The sequence below is a fragment of the Lissotriton vulgaris genome, chromosome 5, assembly GCF_964263255.1.
Source record: "Lissotriton vulgaris chromosome 5, aLisVul1.2, whole genome shotgun sequence".
In the NCBI taxonomy this organism is placed as follows: Eukaryota; Metazoa; Chordata; class Amphibia; order Caudata; family Salamandridae; genus Lissotriton; species Lissotriton vulgaris.
Genome location: NC_141693.1, coordinates 398,678,397 through 398,704,390, shown reverse-complemented (window position 1 = coordinate 398,704,390; position 25,994 = coordinate 398,678,397). Strand labels below are relative to the sequence as shown.

General features: G+C 46.4%; 1 protein-coding gene across 2 annotated transcripts in view; it reads right to left on the bottom strand.

Moving 5' to 3' along the window:
* Nucleotides 1–25,994, bottom strand: part of CEP104 (centrosomal protein 104) — a 513,885-nt gene that overhangs the window by 92,107 nt on the left and 395,784 nt on the right. For both annotated transcript variants that reach the window (XM_086921737.1, XM_086921738.1), the window contains exon 14: nt 14,053–14,259. In XM_086921737.1, the coding sequence (XP_086777863.1) occupies nt 14,053–14,259 (207 nt within the window). The remainder of the gene's footprint in view (nt 1–14,052; nt 14,260–25,994) is intronic.

The window sequence follows — 25,994 nt, the reverse complement described above, 5'->3', positions numbered from 1 at the left end:
AGTTCCATAAGGTGGGGAGACATTTTCTTCTACAAATCTCCAGCATAGGGGTCACCGATTTATTGCCATTGCGTCTAGCAAAGTTGAAAATATATCCAATTGAGCTAGTACATTTCTGGTGAGCTTTGGCAATGCCATGGCCCTCGTTGCCATTGGCATCAAAGACACCACCAAATAGGGCAGATCCTGCGTTTGATCAAAACTCCATGCAGCTTAGTATGATTTGGATTACAAGCCATTATGAAGGTTTTCGTACAGTTAGTGGCTTATCCAAGCGAGCCCATAAAGGAGGAAAATCCCGAAACAGGATGTTATAACCATTGAGGGGTCTTTCAATAATGTCTGTAGTATGAGTGTCGTTAGGATTCTTAACAGAGACAGTGCAAATATATAGTGCCAAGTGAAATGGACAAGATTTAAGTGGAAGCTTTGCAGTCATGAGGTTGGTCAATTAAATGGACTGTGAAAATCAAAGGAGAGAGTAAGGGAAGTTACACAAGCTATGTGTGGTGGGGACTCCTGGTCCCCTGGTAAAGGTTTTAACAACAATGGAGGAGTACCCCCTAAATGCAAAGTGTACAGTATAGGGATTTCCTCTGTATCTAAAGCATAAGGCTTAGGTTAGTAATAAGTGTCCCAACCTTGAACCGGACAAAAATGTCTTTTTTGAGAAGACCCCTCACTCACCAACCTAGTTGGTGACATGCTTCATCATCGGGGTCCCACCCCATAAGCCGAATGCCTATGGGGTGTGCTGCGACACCTGATTACAGTGGAGCAGGTTCTTTGTTTTTTTATATGTGAGAAATAATAACTGTGAAAGGTGTATTAAAAAGGGGCAAAACTGCTCACTTCAAAGACTTTATTCCTGAGTGATTTGTCCCTGTTAAAAAGATAGTGTGGCACCCGTGCCTATTTAGGAAGGCGATGGTGTCTCAAAACGTGTGATAATTATAAAAATAGCGTAGTGTGCTATGTGTAGTATTTTAAAAATTTAGGTCTACATGTTTCAACCATTAAAAAGGATTCTATTGGTTTTCTTCAGGACCGTGTTTTTTTGAACGGGGTGGTCCGCACACGCTAAGGCGCGTCCAGCCCACGTCCAATTTAAAGACCACAAATTGTGGTCTAGTGAAAAAAGTGGTGTTTTATCCTGAGTCAGGAAAAACCTGTGAAAGAAAAAACATACAAAGGGTTGGGATGTACCGGGTAAGACAATACATGGGTACACACTTAGTGAGTAGGTGAGAACACCAGGACTATAGTGGTGGAAAAATCCAGAGTACAGGTCGTACCAGTGGTCTGTCTCAGGTAAAAGACAGTGGTGCCAGGCAGTATTTACCGCGTTTGTGGCGTGTTGAACTAGGTTGTTTTGTTCATCAACTGGTTTGTGCTCAAAACGATCTTTATCGTATGCTGGTGGTAAATATACTGTGGGGGAGGGAATGAAGGGGGAGCGATCACATCCATTCATACAGCAGACATACAACGTGCCGAGGCGTATCTATAGGTGAACGTCCACTATACGGCAGTGTTTTTTGAAGGTGCCGCATGCGTTTCTATGAAGTTGATACTATCATTGCTTACACGTGAAGCGTTAAATTTTTGCTTCATGGGCAGCGGGAGTCCCAAGACGGCAAGTGTCCGTCACCTGGAACCATGAGAAGTAGGGAAATTACCGTTAGGATCGTGCCTCGTGTTCGAGGCGTTTCAAGCAGAGAAGCGCGACAGCGTCGTGCTTAGAATCATAACCCACTTACTTGCGGCTTCTGCTCGTCTTGTTTATAACCTACTTGGTTTCCTCTCACTACTGCCCCGTGGATTCAGCCGAAATGGAGACGCCGTGTAGAAGTAAGCGACTTGCTACTTCCTGGTAGGGCGTGGCAATCGGCTGGAGGATACCGCGGGCCAATGGGAGAGCGGTATGTAAGCTGGCCAATGGGAGCGCGGTTAGGGGGCGTGTGATTGGGTGACGCTCCCGGTAGCTTCTGTTTAACCCGGTTGTCAAGGCAGCCGGTTAGCGAGCTTATCGAGCGTAAAGAAAATAGCAGAGTTAGAGCTATTTCTAGAGTATTTGTGAAATATGGGATTTAAGGAACATTAGGAATATTTTTGGAACGATGTCTGATTTTGGAACAGCATTTCCTCCATAGCTACGGACCCATAAAGCTAAATGAGGAGATTAACAAAATTATTTTTCTTATTTTTCCATAGTTAGGGACCCGAGTGGCTACATGGGGAGAATGACAAGGCAATGATCAGGGGGAAACACTAGGTACCTAGGACCTAAATCCTGATTTCGTTATAGTGCCTTTGAGACGTAAAATAGAGGAAATACTCAATATGTCTCACGAGACAAAATTTCAAAGTGTCTTAATACAGTGAAGAAATTAACCCATCACGGAGTGCCATGGGATATTGTCGTTCAGACCGGTCTTGTGTGTTGCCAGTCTGTAGACCCATCGCTGCTCCTTTTCAAAAAGGCGTTGGTTCAAATTTATGCCTGGTCTTACTTGTTCAATGATTGTCCATTGAATCTCATCTGGACTGTGTCCAGCAGACAGATAATGTTCGGTCAGCCTAGTGTTGGATTTTCTGCACCTGATGGTGCTTCTGTGCTCTCCTAGGCGTGTTTTTATTTTTCTGCTGGTCATTCCTACATAGCGTAGGTTGCAGGGGCAAGTTAGTAAATATACCACATTCTCACTGTTGCAGTTAGTATGCCCTCTAATCGTCCATACTTTGTTAGGCTCCAGTTGCAAGGTTTTAGTATTTTTCGTGAAGGGGCAAACACTGCAATTGCCACATTTGTAGTGACCGGTTACCTTCGCTAATCCCCAGGCATTAAGGACAGATTCATTTTCCATCGGCAATTCTCTTGGTCTTGTGTTGACCACTGCGTCTCTGATGCTTCTAGCTCTTTTGTAGGAAAATAGGGGTTTTTCCCATCTTAGGTTTCCGGTGTTTAAAATTCCCCAATGTTTTCCTATTATTTTTGTCACATCGTTTGATATTCTGTTATACGTAGTGACACAGGTTAGAGGGGTTTCTTCCTCTCTTCTGATTGGGTCCTCCAAGAGAACTTCGCGTTGTTGATTGCGTGCTCTTTTTTGACTTTTGTTCAAAATCCTTTCTGGGTACCCTCGATTTTTTAACTTAGTTGTGAGCTCATGGGCTTGTTGTTTGTAATTGTTCAGGTCACTGCAGTTTCTACGCAGCCGTAAGTATTGTCCGTACGGTAGATTTTCCCGTAGCGGTCTTGGATGGAAACTCTCGAAACGGAGTAAGGTGTTTTTTGCAGTTGGCTTGTGGTGCGTCACTGTTGACAGCTTACCTTCAGTTTTTGTTATAGTAAGATCCAGGAAGACTAACGAGCGATGGTCCTTCACACAAGTGAAATTCAGGTGATCATCTAATGTGTTAATCCAGTTGAAGAATGATGTCAAGGTTTCCTCGCTGCCCTTCCAGATTGTTAACACATCGTCTATATATCTTCTCCAGAGTAAGATATTAGATCTGTAGGGGTTGTGCTGGTCGAGAATGAATTTTTCTTCAAAGTTATACACATACAGGCCTGCTACACTAGGAGCAAAAGTACTGCCCATGGAAGTTCCACCTGTTTGGAGAAAGATCTTGTCTTCATATTGGAAATAATTGCGTGTCAGGGCCAGTCTTGCACACTCCAGGATAAATTCCTTAGGAGTTCTGTGTGTCCATTCTTCTTTGTCTAAGGCCTTCTTGAGTACTTCTAAGGTTGCTTCCTGGGGAATGCTCGTATAGAGACTCTCAATATCAAAGCTTACCAAGATTGTGTCATCATCTATGGTAAGCTGATCCAAAAGTCGCAATACACTCTTGGTATCCTGCAGATAGGTGCTGGTTTTCTGTACCATGGTTTTAAAGAAGAAATCACAGAAACATGATAAAGGTTCCAGTAGGGAGCCGATACCGGAGACGATGGGTCTTCCTGGTGGTGGTGTAGTGTTCTTATGAATCTTTGGAAGAGTGTAAAAGTACGGGATCTTACCGTCACTCTTACATAAGAAATCGGCCTCCTGTTTCGAGATGTAGCCTTCTGCTTCCCCGTATTCTACTAGCGAAACAATTTCGCTTCGAAGGTCGTTCGTGGGATCCTGGGGTAGTCTACGGTAGTTCCTTTCGTCTTCGAGTAATCTAAGACACTCTGTCTGGTATGCTGCTTTGTCAAGGATCACTATCCCTCCGCCTTTGTCGGCCGGTTTTATGATGATGGTGTCTGCGTTTTTCAAGGTGTCAAGTGCAGTTCTCTCATGTTTTGTGAGGTTGGCGAAAGGTTTCTTTGGGGACACTTTTTCAATGTCGTTAAACACTGCTTGTTCGAAAGTGGATACTTCCACTGGAATTGTATGGGGTGGTGGCATAAAAGTAGATTTTTTCTTTAGTCCAGTTTCATTGATATCAGTTTCATTAATGTCAGGGCTGTCTTCTGCATTTTTCTTTTCGAAAAATGCCTTCAATCTTAGTTTTCTGAAAAATGTCGCTAACTCACTGTGGAGCTTAAACTTATCCAGGTTTGCAGTAGGGACAAAACCCAGCCCTTTGTTAAGAACTGACTCTTCCTCTTTGCTGAGGGGTCTAGTCGAGAGATTTACAATTAGGTTTTCCGATTGCTCGGTCCTGCCTGTTGTGTTTTGTTCCTGTTCTGGTTGGTGCTGGGGTCGTCCGTTGTCCAGTGCACTTGGTTGCCCTGATTGGTGTTTTTCCTCCTTCCTCGTCCTCTTCCGCCCCGGTTTAAAAAAGGGGGGATGTAGGGGTTTGGGGGAAAAAACGGTTGCTGGAATGGTGGCTGCCATCCATACATAGGGTAGTTAGGTGGATGGTTGTACATCTCCTGGTAGGGCGGCATTGGCATCGGGTTATATGTCTGCCAGTTGCTTCTACCTCTCCCTCGACCTCTGCCTCTTGTTTTTGTACTCCCATTACTGGAGTTCCCACTAGAGTTGGAAGCGTTGCTAGAAGCGTTGCTGGAGGCATTGCTTGAAGCATCTGAGTTGTCATCCCCTTTAGATGGGGGTACATATTCAGGATCTGAGTAGGGGTATGCTTTCACCATCGTGAAGCGTTTCAGGTCCTTTTGAAATTTCTGTACTTTTTGTTGGGTTAAATTGTCTTTGTAGTCTGCCATTTCCTTATTTAATTCATCTAGCTTTTTTTTGAAGCCGGTGATGGTTGTTTTCATATTTCCTTCAGCTATTTGTATCTCGACTTGGATTTTTTCGGATAGTCTTAAAGCTGTTTTCAAAATTAATACTATCCAGTCATGGGTACAGTGCCATGCTATGGCTGCCCAGTCTTTCCGGAAGATTTCATCTTCTAAAAAGATTCGCGGGGCATTGGAAACTAAAAGTCCCTTTGGCGCCATGTTTTTGTCTAGATATTGTTTTAAAATTGTCCCATGTAGGATCGTTCTGATTCTGTTCCGTTTTAGCTCAGATAGATTATCCCAATCTTCGGTTGCAGAGATACTCTTGGCAATGCTGGGGTCCGCAAAGATAGATAGATCGCTCATGACCTCCTCAACCTCCTCAGAAGTATAGGAGAGGCCCTGGTTTTCGGCCATGGTTGTAAGAAAAAAATTTGTATTTTGAATATGTGTAGCTCTCGCAGCTGTGCGCTGCCAATTATGTGAAAATCAAAGGAGAGAGTAAGGGAAGTTACACAAGCTATGTGTGGTGGGAACTCCTGGTCCCCTGGTAAAGGTTTTAACAACAATGGAGGAGTACCCCCTAAATGCAAAGTGTACAGTATAGGGATTTCCTCTGTATCTAAAGCATAAGGCTTAGGTTAGTAATAAGTGTCCCAACCTTGAACCGGACAAAAATGTCTTTTTTGAGAAGACCCCTCACTCACCAACCTAGTTGGTGACATGCTTCATCATCGGGGTCCCACCCCATAAGCCGAATGCCTATGGGGTGTGCTGCGACACCTGATTACAGTGGAGCAGGTTCTTTGTTTTTTTATATGTGAGAAATAATAACTGTGAAAGGTGTATTAAAAAGGGGCAAAACTGCTCACTTCAAAGACTTTATTCCTGAGTGATTTGTCCCTGTTAAAAAGATAGTGTGGCACCCGTGCCTATTTAGGAAGGCGATGGTGTCTCAAAACGTGTGATAATTATAAAAATAGCGTAGTGTGCTATGTGTAGTATTTTAAAAATTTAGGTCTACATGTTTCAACCATTAAAAAGGATTCTATTGGTTTTCTTCAGGACCGTGTTTTTTTGAACGGGGTGGTCCGCACACGCTAAGGCGCGTCCAGCCCACGTCCAATTTAAAGACCACAAATTGTGGTCTAGTGAAAAAAGTGGTGTTTTATCCTGAGTCAGGAAAAACCTGTGAAAGAAAAAACATACAAAGGGTTGGGATGTACCGGGTAAGACAATACATGGGTACACACTTAGTGAGTAGGTGAGAACACCAGGACTATAGTGGTGGAAAAATCCAGAGTACAGGTCGTACCAGTGGTCTGTCTCAGGTAACAAAGTATGGACGATTAGAGGGCATACTAACTGCAACAGTGAGAATGTGGTATATTTACTAACTTGCCCCTGCAACCTACGCTATGTAGGAATGACCAGCAGAAAAATAAAAACACGCCTAGGAGAGCACAGAAGCACCATCAGGTGCAGAAAATCCAACACTAGGCTGACCGAACATTATCTGTCTGCTGGACACAGTCCAGATGAGATTCAATGGACAATCATTGAACAAGTAAGACCAGGCATAAATTTGAACCAACGCCTTTTTGAAAAGGAGCAGCGATGGGTCTACAGACTGGCAACACACAAGACCGGTCTGAACGACAATATCCCATGGCACTCCGTGATGGGTTAATTTCTTCACTGTATTAAGACACTTTGAAATTTTGTCTCGTGAGACATATTGAGTATTTCCTCTATTTTACGTCTCAAAGGCACTATAACGAAATCAGGATTTAGGTCCTAGGTACCTAGTGTTTCCCCCTGATCATTGCCTTGTCATTCTCCCCATGTAGCCACTCGGGTCCCTAACTATGGAAAAATAAGAAAAATAATTTTGTTAATCTCCTCATTTAGCTTTATGGGTCCGTAGCTATGGAGGAAATGCTGTTCCAAAATCAGACATCGTTCCAAAAATATTCCTAATGTTCCTTAAATCCCATATTTCACAAATACTCTAGAAATAGCTCTAACTCTGCTATTTTCTTTACGCTCGATAAGCTCGCTAACCGGCTGCCTTGACAACCGGGTTAAACAGAAGCTACCGGGAGCGTCACCCAATCACACGCCCCCTAACCGCGCTCCCATTGGCCAGCTTACATACCGCTCTCCCATTGGCCCGCGGTATCCTCCAGCCGATTGCCACGCCCTACCAGGAAGTAGCAAGTCGCTTACTTCTACACGGCGTCTCCATTTCGGCTGAATCCACGGGGCAGTAGTGAGAGGAAACCAAGTAGGTTATAAACAAGACGAGCAGAAGCCGCAAGTAAGTGGGTTATGATTCTAAGCACGACGCTGTCGCGCTTCTCTGCTTGAAACGCCTCGAACACGAGGCACGATCCTAACGGTAATTTCCCTACTTCTCATGGTTCCAGGTGACGGACACTTGCCGTCTTGGGACTCCCGCTGCCCATGAAGCAAAAATTTAACGCTTCACGTGTAAGCAATGATAGTATCAACTTCATAGAAACGCATGCGGCACCTTCAAAAAACACTGCCGTATAGTGGACGTTCACCTATAGATACGCCTCGGCACGTTGTATGTCTGCTGTATGAATGGATGTGATCGCTCCCCCTTCATTCCCTCCCCCACAGTATATTTACCACCAGCATACGATAAAGATCGTTTTGAGCACAAACCAGTTGATGAACAAAACAACCTAGTTCAACACGCCACAAACGCGGTAAATACTGCCTGGCACCACTGTCTTTTACCTGAGACAGACCACTGGTACGACCTGTACTCTGGATTTTTCCACCACTATAGTCCTGGTGTTCTCACCTACTCACTAAGTGTGTACCCATGTATTGTCTTACCCGGTACATCCCAACCCTTTGTATGTTTTTTCTTTCACAGGTTTTTCCTGACTCAGGATAAAACACCACTTTTTTCACTAGACCACAATTTGTGGTCTTTAAATTGGACGTGGGCTGGACGCGCCTTAGCGTGTGCGGACCACCCCGTTCAAAAAAACACGGTCCTGAAGAAAACCAATAGAATCCTTTTTAATGGTTGAAACATGTAGACCTAAATTTTTAAAATACTACACATAGCACACTACGCTATTTTTATAATTATCACACGTTTTGAGACACCATCGCCTTCCTAAATAGGCACGGGTGCCACACTATCTTTTTAACAGGGACAAATCACTCAGGAATAAAGTCTTTGAAGTGAGCAGTTTTGCCCCTTTTTAATACACCTTTCACAGTTATTATTTCTCACATATAAAAAAACAAAGAACCTGCTCCACTGTAATCAGGTGTCGCAGCACACCCCATAGGCATTCGGCTTATGGGGTGGGACCCCGATGATGAAGCATGTCACCAACTAGGTTGGTGAGTGAGGGGTCTTCTCAAAAAAGACATTTTTGTCCGGTTCAAGGTTGGGACACTTATTACTAACCTAAGCCTTATGCTTTAGATACAGAGGAAATCCCTATACTGTACACTTTGCATTTAGGGGGTACTCCTCCATTGTTGTTAAAACCTTTACCAGGGGACCAGGAGTTCCCACCACACATAGCTTGTGTAACTTCCCTTACTCTCTCCTTTGATTTTCACATAATTGGCAGCGCACAGCTGCGAGAGCTACACATATTCAAAATACAAATTTTTTTCTTACAACCATGGCCGAAAACCAGGGCCTCTCCTATACTTCTGAGGAGGTTGAGGAGGTCATGAGCGATCTATCTATCTTTGCGGACCCCAGCATTGCCAAGAGTATCTCTGCAACCGAAGATTGGGATAATCTATCTGAGCTAAAACGGAACAGAATCAGAACGATCCTACATGGGACAATTTTAAAACAATATCTAGACAAAAACATGGCGCCAAAGGGACTTTTAGTTTCCAACGCCCCGCGAATCTTTTTAGAAGATGAAATCTTCCGGAAAGACTGGGCAGCTATAGCATGGCACTGTACCCATGACTGGATAGTATTAATTTTGAAAACAGCTTTAAGACTATCCGAAAAAATCCAAGTCGAGATACAAATAGCTGAAGGAAATATGAAAACAACCATCACCGGCTTCAAAAAAAAGCTAGATGAATTAAATAAGGAAATGGCAGACTACAAAGACAATTTAACCCAACAAAAAGTACAGAAATTTCAAAAGGACCTGAAACGCTTCACGATGGTGAAAGCATACCCCTACTCAGATCCTGAATATGTACCCCCATCTAAAGGGGATGACAACTCAGATGCTTCAAGCAATGCCTCCAGCAACGCTTCTAGCAACGCTTCCAACTCTAGTGGGAACTCCAGTAATGGGAGTACAAAAACAAGAGGCAGAGGTCGAGGGAGAGGTAGAAGCAACTGGCAGACATATAACCCGATGCCAATGCCGCCCTACCAGGAGATGTACAACCATCCACCTAACTACCCTATGTATGGATGGCAGCCACCATTCCAGCAACCGTTTTTTCCCCCAAACCCCTACATCCCCCCTTTTTTAAACCGGGGCGGAAGAGGACGAGGAAGGAGGAAAAACACCAATCAGGGCAACCAAGTGCACTGGACAACGGACGACCCCAGCACCAACCAGAACAGGAACAAAACACAACAGGCAGGACCGAGCAATCGGAAAACCTAACTGTAAATCTCTCGACTAGACCCCTCAGCAAAGAGGAAGTGTCAGTTCTTAACAAAGGGCTGGGTTTTGTCCCTACTGCAAACCTGGATAAGTTTAAGCTCCACAGTGAGTTAGCGACATTTTTCAGAAAACTAAGATTGAAGGCATTTTTCGAAAAGAAAAATGCAGAAGACAGCCCTGACATTAATGAAACTGATATCAATGAAACTGGACTAAAGAAAAAATCTACTTTTATGCCACCACCCCATACAATTCCAGTGGAAGTATCCACTTTCGAACAAGCAGTGTTTAACGACATTGAAAAAGTGTCCCCAAAGAAACCTTTCGCCAACCTCACAAAACATGAGAGAACTGCACTTGACACCTTGAAAAACGCAGACACCATCATCATAAAACCGGCCGACAAAGGCGGAGGGATAGTGATCCTTGACAAAGCAGCATACCAGACAGAGTGTCTTAGATTACTCGAAGACGAAAGGAACTACCGTAGACTACCCCAGGATCCCACGAACGACCTTCGAAGCGAAATTGTTTCGCTAGTAGAATACGGGGAAGCAGAAGGCTACATCTCGAAACAGGAGGCCGATTTCTTATGTAAGAGTGACGGTAAGATCCCGTACTTTTACACTCTTCCAAAGATTCATAAGAACACTACACCACCACCAGGAAGACCCATCGTCTCCGGTATCGGCTCCCTACTGGAACCTTTATCATGTTTCTGTGATTTCTTCTTTAAAACCATGGTACAGAAAACCAGCACCTATCTGCAGGATACCAAGAGTGTATTGCGACTTTTGGATCAGCTTACCATAGATGATGACACAATCTTGGTAAGCTTTGATATTGAGAGTCTCTATACGAGCATTCCCCAGGAAGCAACCTTAGAAGTACTCAAGAAGGCCTTAGACAAAGAAGAATGGACACACAGAACTCCTAAGGAATTTATCCTGGAGTGTGCAAGACTGGCCCTGACACGCAATTATTTCCAATATGAAGACAAGATCTTTCTCCAAACAGGTGGAACTTCCATGGGCAGTACTTTTGCTCCTAGTGTAGCAGGCCTGTATGTGTATAACTTTGAAGAAAAATTCATTCTCGACCAGCACAACCCCTACAGATCTAATATCTTACTCTGGAGAAGATATATAGACGATGTGTTAACAATCTGGAAGGGCAGCGAGGAAACCTTGACATCATTCTTCAACTGGATTAACACATTAGATGATCACCTGAATTTCACTTGTGTGAAGGACCATCGCTCGTTAGTCTTCCTGGATCTTACTATAACAAAAACTGAAGGTAAGCTGTCAACAGTGACGCACCACAAGCCAACTGCAAAAAACACCTTACTCCGTTTCGAGAGTTTCCATCCAAGACCGCTACGGGAAAATCTACCGTACGGACAATACTTACGGCTGCGTAGAAACTGCAGTGACCTGAACAATTACAAACAACAAGCCCATGAGCTCACAACTAAGTTAAAAAATCGAGGGTACCCAGAAAGGATTTTGAACAAAAGTCAAAAAAGAGCATGCAATCAACAACGCGAAGTTCTCTTGGAGGACCCAATCAGAAGAGAGGAAGAAACCCCTCTAACCTGTGTCACTACGTATAACAGAATATCAAACGATGTGACAAAAATAATAGGAAAACATTGGGGAATTTTAAACACCGGAAACCTAAGATGGGAAAAACCCCTATTTTCCTACAAAAGAGCTAGAAGCATCAGAGACGCAGTGGTCAACACAAGACCAAGAGAATTGCCGATGGAAAATGAATCTGTCCTTAATGCCTGGGGATTAGCGAAGGTAACCGGTCACTACAAATGTGGCAATTGCAGTGTTTGCCCCTTCACGAAAAACACTAAAACCTTGCAACTGGAGCCTAACAAAGTATGGACGATTAGAGGGCATACTAACTGCAACAGTGAGAATGTGGTATATTTACTAACTTGCCCCTGCAACCTACGCTATGTAGGAATGACCAGCAGAAAAATAAAAACACGCCTAGGAGAGCACAGAAGCACCATCAGGTGCAGAAAATCCAACACTAGGCTGACCGAACATTATCTGTCTGCTGGACACAGTCCAGATGAGATTCAATGGACAATCATTGAACAAGTAAGACCAGGCATAAATTTGAACCAACGCCTTTTTGAAAAGGAGCAGCGATGGGTCTACAGACTGGCAACACACAAGACCGGTCTGAACGACAATATCCCATGGCACTCCGTGATGGGTTAATTTCTTCACTGTATTAAGACACTTTGAAATTTTGTCTCGTGAGACATATTGAGTATTTCCTCTATTTTACGTCTCAAAGGCACTATAACGAAATCAGGATTTAGGTCCTAGGTACCTAGTGTTTCCCCCTGATCATTGCCTTGTCATTCTCCCCATGTAGCCACTCGGGTCCCTAACTATGGAAAAATAAGAAAAATAATTTTGTTAATCTCCTCATTTAGCTTTATGGGTCCGTAGCTATGGAGGAAATGCTGTTCCAAAATCAGACATCGTTCCAAAAATATTCCTAATGTTCCTTAAATCCCATATTTCACAAATACTCTAGAAATAGCTCTAACTCTGCTATTTTCTTTACGCTCGATAAGCTCGCTAACCGGCTGCCTTGACAACCGGGTTAAACAGAAGCTACCGGGAGCGTCACCCAATCACACGCCCCCTAACCGCGCTCCCATTGGCCAGCTTACATACCGCTCTCCCATTGGCCCGCGGTATCCTCCAGCCGATTGCCACGCCCTACCAGGAAGTAGCAAGTCGCTTACTTCTACACGGCGTCTCCATTTCGGCTGAATCCACGGGGCAGTAGTGAGAGGAAACCAAGTAGGTTATAAACAAGACGAGCAGAAGCCGCAAGTAAGTGGGTTATGATTCTAAGCACGACGCTGTCGCGCTTCTCTGCTTGAAACGCCTCGAACACGAGGCACGATCCTAACGGTAATTTCCCTACTTCTCATGGTTCCAGGTGACGGACACTTGCCGTCTTGGGACTCCCGCTGCCCATGAAGCAAAAATTTAACGCTTCACGTGTAAGCAATGATAGTATCAACTTCATAGAAACGCATGCGGCACCTTCAAAAAACACTGCCGTATAGTGGACGTTCACCTATAGATACGCCTCGGCACGTTGTATGTCTGCTGTATGAATGGATGTGATCGCTCCCCCTTCATTCCCTCCCCCACAGTATGTTTACCACCAGCATACGATAAAGATCGTTTTGAGCACAAACCAGTTGATGAACAAAACAACCTAGTTCAACACGCCACAAACGCGGTAAATACTGCCTGGCACCACTGTCTTTTACCTGAGACAGACCACTGGTACGACCTGTACTCTGGATTTTTCCACCACTATAGTCCTGGTGTTCTCACCTACTCACTAAGTGTGTACCCATGTATTGTCTTACCCGGTACATCCCAACCCTTTGTATGTTTTTTCTTTCACAGGTTTTTCCTGACTCAGGATAAAACACCACTTTTTTCACTAGACCACAATTTGTGGTCTTTAAATTGGACGTGGGCTGGACGCGCCTTAGCGTGTGCGGACCACCCCGTTCAAAAAAACACGGTCCTGAAGAAAACCAATAGAATCCTTTTTAATGGTTGAAACATGTAGACCTAAATTTTTAAAATACTACACATAGCACACTACGCTATTTTTATAATTATCACACGTTTTGAGACACCATCGCCTTCCTAAATAGGCACGGGTGCCACACTATCTTTTTAACAGGGACAAATCACTCAGGAATAAAGTCTTTGAAGTGAGCAGTTTTGCCCCTTTTTAATACACCTTTCACAGTTATTATTTCTCACATATAAAAAAACAAAGAACCTGCTCCACTGTAATCAGGTGTCGCAGCACACCCCATAGGCATTCGGCTTATGGGGTGGGACCCCGATGATGAAGCATGTCACCAACTAGGTTGGTGAGTGAGGGGTCTTCTCAAAAAAGACATTTTTGTCCGGTTCAATTAAATGGACTGACACTTAAGTTAATAAACAACTATGGAATGAGGAGGATATTGTCCTATAAATCTGAATGGCGTAGCTTTGCATAACCAGTGTTTTTTTCAGTTCCCTCCCCCTTTTGCCATCTACCTTTAAAAGATCCTACAGGGCCTGGTAACATGCATTTTGGTTTAACACCAATAGGTATGAGCATGAGAAGTGGTTCACTTAAGTTCAGTATGGTCACACTCACCTTCATTTCAGCCTCTGTAGGCTTTCCATCTATTTTGGCGAAGCCATCATAAAGTGTTTTGTACAGAATATTCTTTCGTGTAGAGGCATCATCAGGGGGAAGATACTCCAAGATTGTGCCCCGGTGCTTCCTGTACATGTGGAGGACAATCCGCAGGGCCACATCCCTGATCTCAGCCGCTGTATGTTCCAAGGCACCTGCAGCAAACTGTCAAAACAGACAAACTATTCTCAACAGACTAAAGTGATTAACATAAGCAACATTTAAAATAATCAACCTTTTATTTAAAAAGTCGGCCAAATCCAAGCAGCTGCACACCACTCAAGCTACTGTGTAAACTTAATTTTTTTGATTTGAGTTTATTTTGTTCAGCGATTTTTCCAAGACTGTTATAAATATGTGCACCAAAACCTCCACAAAGAACAGGCCTGTCCAAATAAAACATGTCTCTGTACTCCTTGGGTTATGTTCACTGCACTGCATTTCTTTGGAGGGCTATGCACCCCTGTCTGCAATGAACATCTGAGAAAATACTTCCAATGTAGTAGTGTTAATGCACCATGGAGAGTTTTGAAAAATGATGAAAGGAAAATGCTATTTACCAGTATGCATCTGTTCTTGGCATGTAGAGCTGCAGGGTTGCACGCTGTGCATAGGTCGCCACCTAGTGTTGGGCCCGGATGTTTGCAGTTTGTTGTTGTCCTGAAAAAATCTTTGGAAGTCACGAGATAGGCGATTCCTCCTTTGGACCACATTGGGCAGGGGCATCGGCTCCATCCCCAGATTGTTTTTCGCTATGGGGAAATGATGGAGCTTTACAAAAAAAGGAAGGATGCCCATATAGTTTGTATCTAATTAAGATAATACTGGAACAGACAAGGGTAGCCGGCGAGGCGGGTGGGCTTGTCCAACTCTGCAGCTCTACATGCCAAGAACAGATGCATACGGGTAAGTAGCATTTTTCGTTCGAGGCATATGAGCTGCAGATTGCACACTGTGCATAGATTGTATAGCAGTACCCACTCCTAGCGGCGACCACCCCTATCTGTTGCAGTAGTTTGGAATAATGTTTTGAGAACAGCCTGGCCCACATTAGCTTGTTGTTTGGCTTGCACATCTACACAATAGTGTTTTGTGAATGTGTGAGGTGTAGACCATGTAGCTTCTTTGCAGATGTCATCTAGGGGAATGTTGCCTAAAAATGGCATTGAAGCCCCTATCTTTCTTGTAGAGTGGGCTTTAGGAGGAACAGATAACGTACGTTTAGCTTTGTGGTAACAAATCTGTATGCATTTGACAATCCATCTAGCTATCCCAGATTTTGAAATGGGATTACCTTTGTGTGGTGGTGAGAAAAACACAAAAGTTGTTTTGTCTTACGAAAGGGTTGTGTCCTCTCTATGTAGTATAGGAATGCTCTTTAGACATCTATGGTATGAAGAGCTCTTTCTGCTACTGTTTGTGGCTGCGAGAAGAAAACGGGCAGTTACACAGATTGATTGAGATGGAAGGAAGAAATGACTTTGTCAAGAATTTTGGATTAGTACGCAGAATTACCTTATTGTGATGCATTTGCAAGAAGGGTTCTTGAAGGGTTAGGGCTTGTAATTCACTAACTCTCCACAGAGAAGTAATAACTACTAGGAACGCAACCTTCCACGTTAAAAATTGTAGTTTACATTTGTGTAAGGGTTCGAAGGGAGGTCGCATTAACCGTGTGAGAACAACATTTAAATTCCACACAGGTGAAGGTGGTACCCTGGGGGGAATTATTCTTTTAAGGCCTTCCATAAAGGCTTTAATGGCAGGCACTATGAATAGAGATAGATGTTGTCTGTTTTGCAGATATTATTATTATTATATTTCTTATATAGCGCCAGAATCGACCCCCGAAGGAGTATCTCCGCGCTTGCCTTGGGAACCCGTCCTGGTTTTTCCCTGTGAGATAGCCCCTACAGGGCATCCCCAAGGTGAAAGCCAGGCATCCCGCCGCGGGGGGGCCGTTGTGGAGATTAAGCAAGCTTAATGCCCAGAGTTGCAGAGTGTGAACCCATGATTAGGTCAGGCACCGAAGCGAGAATTATCGAGTCCGTGGACATTTGAGCTCAACACCCTGCCGCGTCGGGAATCGAACCCTGGTTCCGGGTCTGACCTCTGCTTCAGGGTCTGCCTGTTCTAACCAGTGAGCCACACTTCTCCACTATGATATGGTGCTATTGCAGCGAGATGTAGTCTAATAGAGGTATAGGCTAAGTTACATCTTTGGAGATGCATGAAGTATCCTATTATGTGTTGAATAGACACATCTAGAGGATCAATATTGTTGTTGTGACAATATATTACAAATCGTTTCCTCTTGGCTGCATAACATGGCCTAGTGGTTGGACGTCTAGCTTCTTTAATAACATTCATACAGTCTGGAGGAAGGTTCAGATATCCAAATTCTAGGATTTCAGGAGCCAGATCACAAGGTTGAGCTGAGCTGGGTCCGGGTGTCTCCTCTCTCCACTGTTCTGTGTTAATAGGTGTGGAGACAGGTGCAATTTTTGGTGTGGTACTACCAACAGTTGTAGCAGTGTGGTGTAAAACGGCTGTCTTGCCCACGTAGGATGAGGGTGAGAGAATGCTGCTGTAGTTTGCTTACTACTTGTGGCATGAGTGGTAGAGGTGAAAATGCGTACGCAAATCTGTTTGACCAGTTCATCCATATCGTATTGCCTTTGGACAGTAGGTGTGGATATCTGGCGGCGAAGCTTGGGGATTTGGCGTTTTCGTGGGTGGCAATTAGGTCTATGTGAGGTTGTCCCCACATCTGAAAGAATGGCTGAAGAACTTGTATATGAAGTCCCACTCGTGGGTCTGTTGTGTTTGACGACTTAACAGATCCGATATGGTATTCTGTACTCCTGGAACGTGCTGGGTTAGAAGGAATATGTTTTGAGGAATAGCCTACCGCCATATGTCTTGTGCTAGTTGAGAGAGCTGCAGGGAGTGTGTGCCTCTCTGTTTCTGTATGTAATATATGGCTGTCCTGTCGTCTGTGAGGACCAACACAGCCTTATTGGATACTTGCTTTTGGAAAGCATTTAGTGCTAGGAATATTGCTAGTAACTCCAGATGATTGATGTGGAGTAACTTTTGTTGCAGTTTCCACCTGCCTTGCATGGTGTGTTGCAGGAGGTGGGCTCCCCAGCCTGAAAGCGATGCGTCCGCAGTCAAGATTATCTGAGGAACTGCGTCTAGGAACAGTCTTCCCTTGGAAGATCTTTGGTGTTCCACCACTGCAGAGAGCGATGAGTCTGACTGTCTACCAGCACTATGTCTGTTAATTGACCTGGAGCCTGGTCCCATTGACTTGATAAGCATTTTTGTAGCGGACGCATTTGAAGTCTTGCATGGGGCACTATGAAAATTCAAGAGGTAATCATCCACATGAGTTATATGAACACTCATGCTGGAAGGGAGTGTTGTAGCTGAAACTTTTTTAGAAGAGTTTGCCTGCTGGCTATCCTTGCTGGAGTAGGATAAGCTAGCACTGTTGAGGTGTTTATTGTGGCACCGAGGTATTGTTGTACCTTGGATGGTTGTAGATGGGACTTGGCGTGGTTTATTGTGAACCCTAATTTGTGGAGCAGCTGTATCGTGGCATGAGTGTGTTCCACCAAGCGGTTGTAGGAGCTGGCTTTTATGAGCCAGTCGTCAAGGTACAGGAAGACATGGATGTGTTGTCTTCGTAAATGCGCTGCCATTACTGCTAAGCACTTGGCAAATACTCTTGGTGCTGTTGTGACTCCGAAAGGGGAGTACTTTGAATTGATAGTGTTGCCCGTCTATCACAAATCTGAGATACTTCCTGTGAGCCTTGTGAATGGGAATGTGGAAGTATACGTCCTTGAGATCTAAAGTAGCAAGGAAGTCGTTTTTTGACAAGAGCAGAAGGACTTGTTGGAGTGTGACCATGTGAAAATGGTCTGATTGTATGTATATGTTTAGCAGTCTGAGGTCTAGAATAGGCCTTAGAGAGCCGTCCTTTTTTGGGATTAAAAAATATAGAGAGTAAACTACCTTGTTTTGTTGGTGCAGAGGAACTGGTTCAATTGCACTTTTTGTGTAGCAGAGATACTACTTCTTGCTTTAACAGTGACAGATGTACTTGTGACACTGGACGCTGTTTGGGTGGTATGTTTGAGGGGGTCGATGTTAGTTCTAGAAAGTAACCTGACTGAATAATTTGTCGCACCCACCTGTCTGATGTGATGTTGATCCAGGCAGGAAGGAATTGTTGCAGTCTCCCCCCCCCCCCCCCCCCCACAGGAGTGGAATGTTGGGGTGAAGGGGGGGGAAAGTCATTGGGTAGGGGTAGAGGCAGAGCAGGAGTTGTTGGTTTTGCCTCTGCCTTTGTTGTTACCCCTGTAACCCCCTCTCTGGTAGCCCTTGGAGAATGTTGATTGGCTAGGCGTCTTGTAAAAATAGGAGGGACTTTCCGAGGAGTAGCCTCTAGTGTTGCCTCTGTATGATGAGAGACGAAAAGAACGTCTGGGAGCTTGCTGCTGCAAGGCTCCCATAGATTTTGCTACATCAGTGTCTTTTTTCATTTTTTCTAAAGACACGTCAACATTTGGGCCAAATAAATGTGTCTCCTCAAATGGCTGGTTAAGGATGGAGTTTTGTACTTCAGGTTTAAAACCTAAAATACGTAGCCAAGCATGTCTGCGTAGCAGGGTGCTGGTGTTGATTGCCCTTGAGGCGGTATCTGCAGCATCTAGGGCACAGCGAATGGAAGTATTAGTAATGTTTTTACTGTATAAGTTCGTTGGCCCGATTTTTGCATTTGTCTGGTAGGTGTTGCATTATGGACTCTAGTTCATCATAATGTTCTCTGTCATATCTGGCCAGCAATGCTTGGGTATTGGCAATGCGCCAGATATTAGCTGCTTGTGACGCTGTTCTTTTGCCGGAGGCGTCAAGTAGCTTAGATTTTTTTGTCTGGTGGTGAGGCCTCACCTGAGGTCTGAGAATTAGCACGTTTACGTACATTAGACACCACTAAAGAGACTAATGGTGCTGGACCTTTAATATAGACTGGGTCTGTGGGGGCAGCTATATATTTTTTCTTAATGCGAGGATTAAGGACCCTAGCCCTGACAGGATCCTTAAAAACTTCTGTTGCGTGCTTGATGACACCCTTAAGCATTGGCAAAATGGCAGTAGAGCTTTGGGTGTTATCAAAAGTGTCTACTAGGAAATCTTCCTCCACCGCGTCAGTGTGTAAGTCCACCCCATGGTATTGGGTAGCTCTTGTAATGTAATGTAAAGCACATTTCTATAGCGCTCCTATCACTCCAGGGAGTATCTTGGCGCTTAACCAACCCAGATGGACGGGTAGGGGGCAAGATGATGAGTGACCTATTACATCACACTACTAGATCAAGGCTCTGCAGGCGACATCAGTTAAAGAAAAGACCCAAGTTTTTAATGCTTTCCTGAAGTGGGTCTCCTGGGATAATGCTCTTAGGGAGGGTGGTAACTGATTCCAGGCCTTAGCGCCCAGAAAGAAGAGGGATCTGCCACCTCTTGTAGTCAGCTTAAAGCGAGGGATAGTAAGCAAGTTCTCTTTGGACTAGTAGGTTAAAACCTATAGTGTCCTTTGGTGAGGAAGGTCTAGAAGGGTATATATCGTATTGTGGGACATAAGGCACATCAGGGGTGTTGTAATCATCCAATGGATTAGGTGACTGAGGGGGACTATTGGTCCCTGCTGGTTCCTGTGCACCCCCACCTGTGTCATCAGAGACTATGTCTGCATCATCGTCTGGATTAGGGGATGGTGTAGGTGAATGGTGAGGTGGAGGAAATGTAGGAGGAGGAACAATATGGGGAGGTGGTGGAGAAGGGGCCCTTAATGGAGAGGTTGCAATGTCTCTCTTCTTTGGAAGAGGAGGAGGAGGAGGAGGTGGTGCTGGCGCTTCAAGTGGTCTCTTCTTGGAGCTGAGCAGTCTTAGGATCCTTTACAAGAGGTTTTTGGTTAGGATCAGATGTACAAAGTTCCTCTGGATAGGGCAAATCATTTGGCGTCGAGGATTTTGGCTCCATAGGTTTTTTCTGCACTGAGTTGGTAGCTGGTTTTGGATCTTTTGATTTAGAAGTGTGCCCTTTTGAAATGTCCTTTATCGGAACCTGTTTTGTCGGTTCCGAGTGTTTTTTCGGTGCCGAAACGTGCTCTTGACGTTTAGGCGGTTTTTTACTCGGCTCCGAGTGCGTTTTCGGCATCGATGAGCCAGTGCCAGTCTTCGGCGCCGTGTGCTTAGGTGTCGGAGCAACGGTCGGCGTGGTTGCGGAAGACGTCTTTGTCTTTGGTGTCGGTACAGGATCGGCACCTGGGATAGGCTGGATCGAGCCCGAGCTGCCTGAAGGCTTAGTAGGCTTCTTTGCCGGGCCTGAAGGCGGGGCGTGGGAAGCAGTCTTTCGGTGTGCACCAGGGTCCGAAGGTGAGGGTGTGCCCAAAGCCTTTTTGGAGGGTGTTGAGGAAGGGTTGGGGTCGATGATCTTACTTACGACATGTTGAGCTGGAGTGACTTCCTTGATGTTGGAGTCTTCGGCGTCTGAGGAGCTAGTACTCTCTTCGGCGTGCTAGTGTTCTGGCACTTAGACGCCCTCTTCGAAGATGTCGTCGGGATGGAAGCGGACGAGCGAGCCATAGTTCTTCGAGCTCGTCGGTCCCGGATCGTCTTCTTGGAGCGGAAAGAGGCACAGGCGGAACAGTCTTTGGCCTCGTGCTCCGGTGAGAGGCAAAGGTTGCACACTTCATGTAGGTCGGTGTGAGGAAACTTCGACCCACATTGGGGACACTTTTTGAATGGCATCCTTTCCATGAGCCAGGAAGTAAGGTCTAGGTAGGCCCGAAGGCCTTTGTCAATGACCGGAATCGAAGACTTCGAAGTGGTAAAGAATTGCGTCGATGTGGAGCGCGATCGAAACAATATTGTCGAACTGGGTGAGGATTGCGCGCCGAAGGAAATTCGGTTCAAAACCAGAGTGCAGGAAACCTATCCGAGCCCGATGGCGGAAACAAGCATTGGAAATGCAATAGGTCTCGCATTAGGAAAGTTTGAGCTATTGGTATTGTAAATGACACTTTTTTTATTTATGTGTTGGTTTTGAAAGTAGCAAAATTAATAGCTTTGTCAGTTACAATGTCAATAGTTTTAACTTTTGCAAATGTGACACCTATAGCATTTGTAATGCAATGTGTGTTGTATTTACGTGACTTAGATGTATTGATATTACAAATAACAATGGCTTTTAATTTTGTAAATAATTAATACTTAAATAAAAGTTATTGTAATTTATAATGGCAATAGCTTAAACGTTTGTAAATAAATTTTGTGAAGATTATGTTCAGTGTATTTTATTGTGACGACAATCCAAGAACATTGCATTTGCACCTACACACACACAGAGCCACACACATGTAGATGTGGTGGTGGTGGTGGATGTGGGGGATATGGTGGTGGATGTGGTGGTGGTGTTGGTCGATGTGGTGGTGTTGGTGGATGTGGTGGTGGATGTGGTGGAGGTGGTCGATGTGGTGGTGATGTGGTGGATGTGGTGGTGGTGGATGTGGTGGTGGTGGATGTGGTGAAAGTGGTGGTGGATGTGGTGGTGGAAGTGATGGTGGTGGGTGTGGTGATGGTGGATGCGGTGGTGGATGAGGTGGTGGATGAGGTGGTGGTGGATGCGGTGATGGATGTGGTGGTGAATGTGGTGGTGGTGATGAATGTGGTGGTGGATGCGGTGGTGGTGGATGTGGTGGTGGATGTGGTGGTGGTGGATGCGGTAGAAGTGGTGGATGTGGTGGTGGATGTGGTGGTGGATGTGGTGGTTGTGGTGGATCTGGCGGTGGTGGATGTGGTGGTTGTGGTGGATGTGGCGGTGGTGGATGTGGTGGTGGTGGATGTGGTGGTGGTGGTGGATGTGGCGGATGTGGTGGTGGTGGATGTGGCGGTGGATGTCATGGTGGATGTGGTGATGGTGGATGTGGTGGTGGAAGTGATGGTGGTGGGTGTGGTGGTGGTGGATGCGGTGGTGGATGAGGTGGTGGATGAGGTGGTGGATGTGGTGGTGGATGTGGTGGTGGATGTGGCGGTGGTGGATGTGGTGGTGGTGGATGTGGTGGTGGATGTGGCGGTGGATGTCATGATGGATGTGGATGTGGTGGTGGAAGTGATGGTGGTGGGTGTGGTGGTGGATGTGGTGGTGGATGTGGTGGTGGATGTGGTGGTGGATGTGGTGGTGGTGGATGCGGTGATGGATGTGGTGGTGGTGGTGGTGAATGTGGTGGTGGATGCGGTGGTGGTGGATGCGGTGGAAGTGGTGGATGTGGTGGTGGATGTGGTGGTGGATGTGGTGGTGGATGTGGTGGTGGATGTGGCGGTGGTGGATGTGGTGGTTGTGGTGGATGTGGTGGTTGTGGTGGATGTGGTGGTTGTGGTGGATGTGGCGGTGGTGGATGTGGTGGTGGTGGTGGATGTGGTGGATGTGGTGGTGTATGTGATGGTGTATGTGGTGGTGGTGGTGTATGTGATGGTGTATGTGGTGGTGGATGTGGTGGTGGATGTGGTGGTGGATGTGGTGGTGGTGGATGTGGTGGTGGTGGATGTGGTGGTGGTGGATGTGGTGGTGGTGGATGTGGTGGTGGTGGATGTGGTGGTGGATGTGGTGGTGGATGTGGTGGTGGATGTGGTGGTGGATGTGGTAGTAGATGTGGTAGTAGATGTGGTGTTGATGCGGTGGATGTGGTGGTGGATGCGGTGGTATTGGATGTGGTGATGCTGGATGTGGTGGTGGAAGCGGTGGTGGATGGGGTAGGGGTAGTGGTGGTGGTGGATGGGGTGGTGGTGGTGGATGGGGTGGTGGATGTGGTGGTGGATGTGGAGGATGTGGTGGTGGATGTGGTGGTGGTGGTGGATGCGGTGGATGTGGTGGTGGTGGATGTGGCGGTGGTGGATGTGGCGGTGGTGGATGTGGCGGTGGTGGATGTGGCGGTGGTGGATGTGGCGGTGGTGGATGTGGCGGTGGTGGATGTGGCGGTGGTGGATGTGGAGGTGGTGGATGTGGCGGTGGTGGATGTGGCGGTGGTGGATGTGGCGGTGGTGGATGTGGCGGTGGTGGATGTGGTGGATGTGGTGGTGGTGGATGTGGTGGTGGTGGTGGATGTGGTGGTGGATGTGGTGGTGGATGTGGTGGTGGATGTGGTGGTGGATGTGGTGGTGGATGTGGTGTTGATGGTGGATGCGGTGGTGGTGGATGTGGTGATGGTGGATGCGGTGGTGGTGGTGGATGGGGTGGTGGTGGTGGATGGGGTAGGGGTAGTGGTGGTGGTGGATGGGGTGGTGGTGGTGGATGGGGTGGTGGATGTGGTGGTGGATGTGGAGGATGTGGTGGTGGATGTGGTGGTGGTGGTGGATGCGGTGGATGTGGTGGTGGTGGATGTGGCGGTGGTGGATGTGGCGGTGGTGGATGTGGCGGTGGTGGATGTGGCGGTGGTGGATGTGGCGGTGGTGGATGTGGAGGTGGTGGATGTGGCGGTGGTGGATGTGGCGGTGGTGGATGTGGCGGTGGTGGATGTGGCGGTGGTGGATGTGGCGGTGGTGGATGTGGTGGTGGTGGAAGTGGTGGTGGATGGGCGGTGGTGGTGGATGCGGCAGTGGTGGATGTGGCGGTGGTGGATGTGGAGGTGGTGGATGTGGCGGTGGTGGATGTGGCGGTGGTGGATGTGGCGGTGGTGGATGTGGCGGTGGTGGACGTGGCGGTGGTGGACGTGGCGGTGGTGGACGTGGCGGTGGTGGATGTGGTGGATGTGGTGGATGTGGTGGTGGATGTGGTGGTGGATGTGGTGTTGATGGTGGATGCGGTGATGGTGGATGCGGTGGTGGTGGTGGTGGATGGGGTGGTGGTGGTGGTGGTGGATGGGGTGGTGGTGGATGGGGTGGTGGTGGATGTGGTGGTGGATGTCATGGTGGATGTCATGGTGGATGTGGAGGTGATGGTGGATGTGGTGATGGTGGTGATGGTGGATGTGGTGGTGGATGCGGTGGTGGATGCGGTGGTGGTGGATGTGGTGATGGTGGATGCATTGGTGGATGTGGTGGTGGTGGTGGATGGGGTGGTGGTGGTGGTGGTGGATGGGGTGGTGGTGGATGTGGTGGTGGTGGTGGATGGGGTGGTGGATGTAGTGGTGGTGGGTGTGGTGGATGTGGTGGTGGATGTGGTGGTGATGGTGGATGTGGTGGTGATGGTGGATGTGGTGGTGGATGTGGTGGTGGATGCGGTGGTGGATGCGGTGGATGTGGATGCAGTGGATGTGGTGGCGGTGGATGTGGTGGCGGTGGATGTGGTGGTGAATGCAGTGGTGGTGGTGGTGGTGGATGTGGTGGTGGTGGTGGATGGGGTGGTGGATGTGGCGGTGGATGTCATGGTGGATGTGGAGGTGATGGTGGATGTGGATGTGGTGGTGGATGTGGTGGTGATGTTGGATGTGGTGGTGGATGTGGTGGTGGATGCGGTGGATGTGGTTGTGGTGGATGCGGTGGATGTGGTGGTGAATGTGGTGGTGATGGTGGATGTGGTGGTGTTCAGTGGGAATTTGCTGGACAATTTACATTAAGGTGTTCTTCATGGACATTTTCAGGGTTGTCTTTGCTTTGTTGTGAAAACTAAAGGGCAGACCGAAACGAAGATCTGAACACATCTACCCTTGAACAACCAACAGAGTACCATTGCACTCGTGCACTGCAATGCTTGCACCAAAATCTGCACAGAATGAGCAATGCAAACACATTTGCACGGATTGCTGCAGAAGCCCGTTTTGTGCAGCCATCCATCTGTGAAAATATTATATTTGCACTTAGAAGGTCGATGCAAAAAAAGCTCATGCAAAATTCACTGCACTTGTACAAAGGTTGCGTAGTCTGGCCACACTCAGAAGTTTTTCGTTGTCCAGGCTGCAGTTACACGTGTGCTTACAAGCATCTTTCTGAGCGTGTACGTGTGTGTTTGAGAGAGAAAAACAGAGCGAGAGAGAGAGAGGGGCATAATATGAGAGAGAAACAGAGACAGTCATGAAGACAGATAGGCTGCGGAAAGAGTGACTGAAAGAAAAAGAGTAAAAGAAGGGGAACAGCAGAGAGAGTAATGAAAGCTGAGAGCAAAAAAAAATGTGCATGCAAAAGGGAGAACGAGAGTGCCACGGAGGCTAAGAGTAAATGTGTGTGTGTTTGAGCGTGCGAGTGAGAGAATACAAGAGACGAGTGAAATGTAAATGCGGGGGCCTTTGAAGTGAAGCTTCACTTGTGTGTGAGAGGTGTGGGAGGAGTGCGGCTCGACTGAGCCAGAGCGCACGCTGGGGGAAGCTTGTGGGGCGGAGCTGCTGGGGAACAGATGGCAGATGGCTGGCGATTTGATGCTGTGCACGAGCATTTCACGGGCACAGCACCAAATCGCCAGCTAGTTAAACATCTGTTTAAGCCCCTTTATATCGAGCTCCCGCTCTCAATGCGCATGTGCGCATTGAGATAGGTCGCTCGACCTAAAAAACAATCTGGGGATGGAGCGGATGCCCATGCGCAATGTGGTCCAAAGGAGGAGTCGCCTATCTCGTGATTTCCAAAGAACTTTTCAGGAAAACAACAAACTGCAAATATCAGGGCCTAACACTAGGTGGCGATCTATGCACAGTGTACAATCTGCAACTCGTTTGCCTCGAACATATGGTTTCCTATGTTGAAATGGGTCAAATAAAATGTAAGATTAATATTTGCCACCTGAATACTAACATTTTCTACATCAGACTGCATACTGAGTTCAACTTCTGTGGAAGTCTATACTCAGATTCAGGTATCGTGATCTCCTTTCACATCAGTTTCACTGCAGAGAAAGTCAGG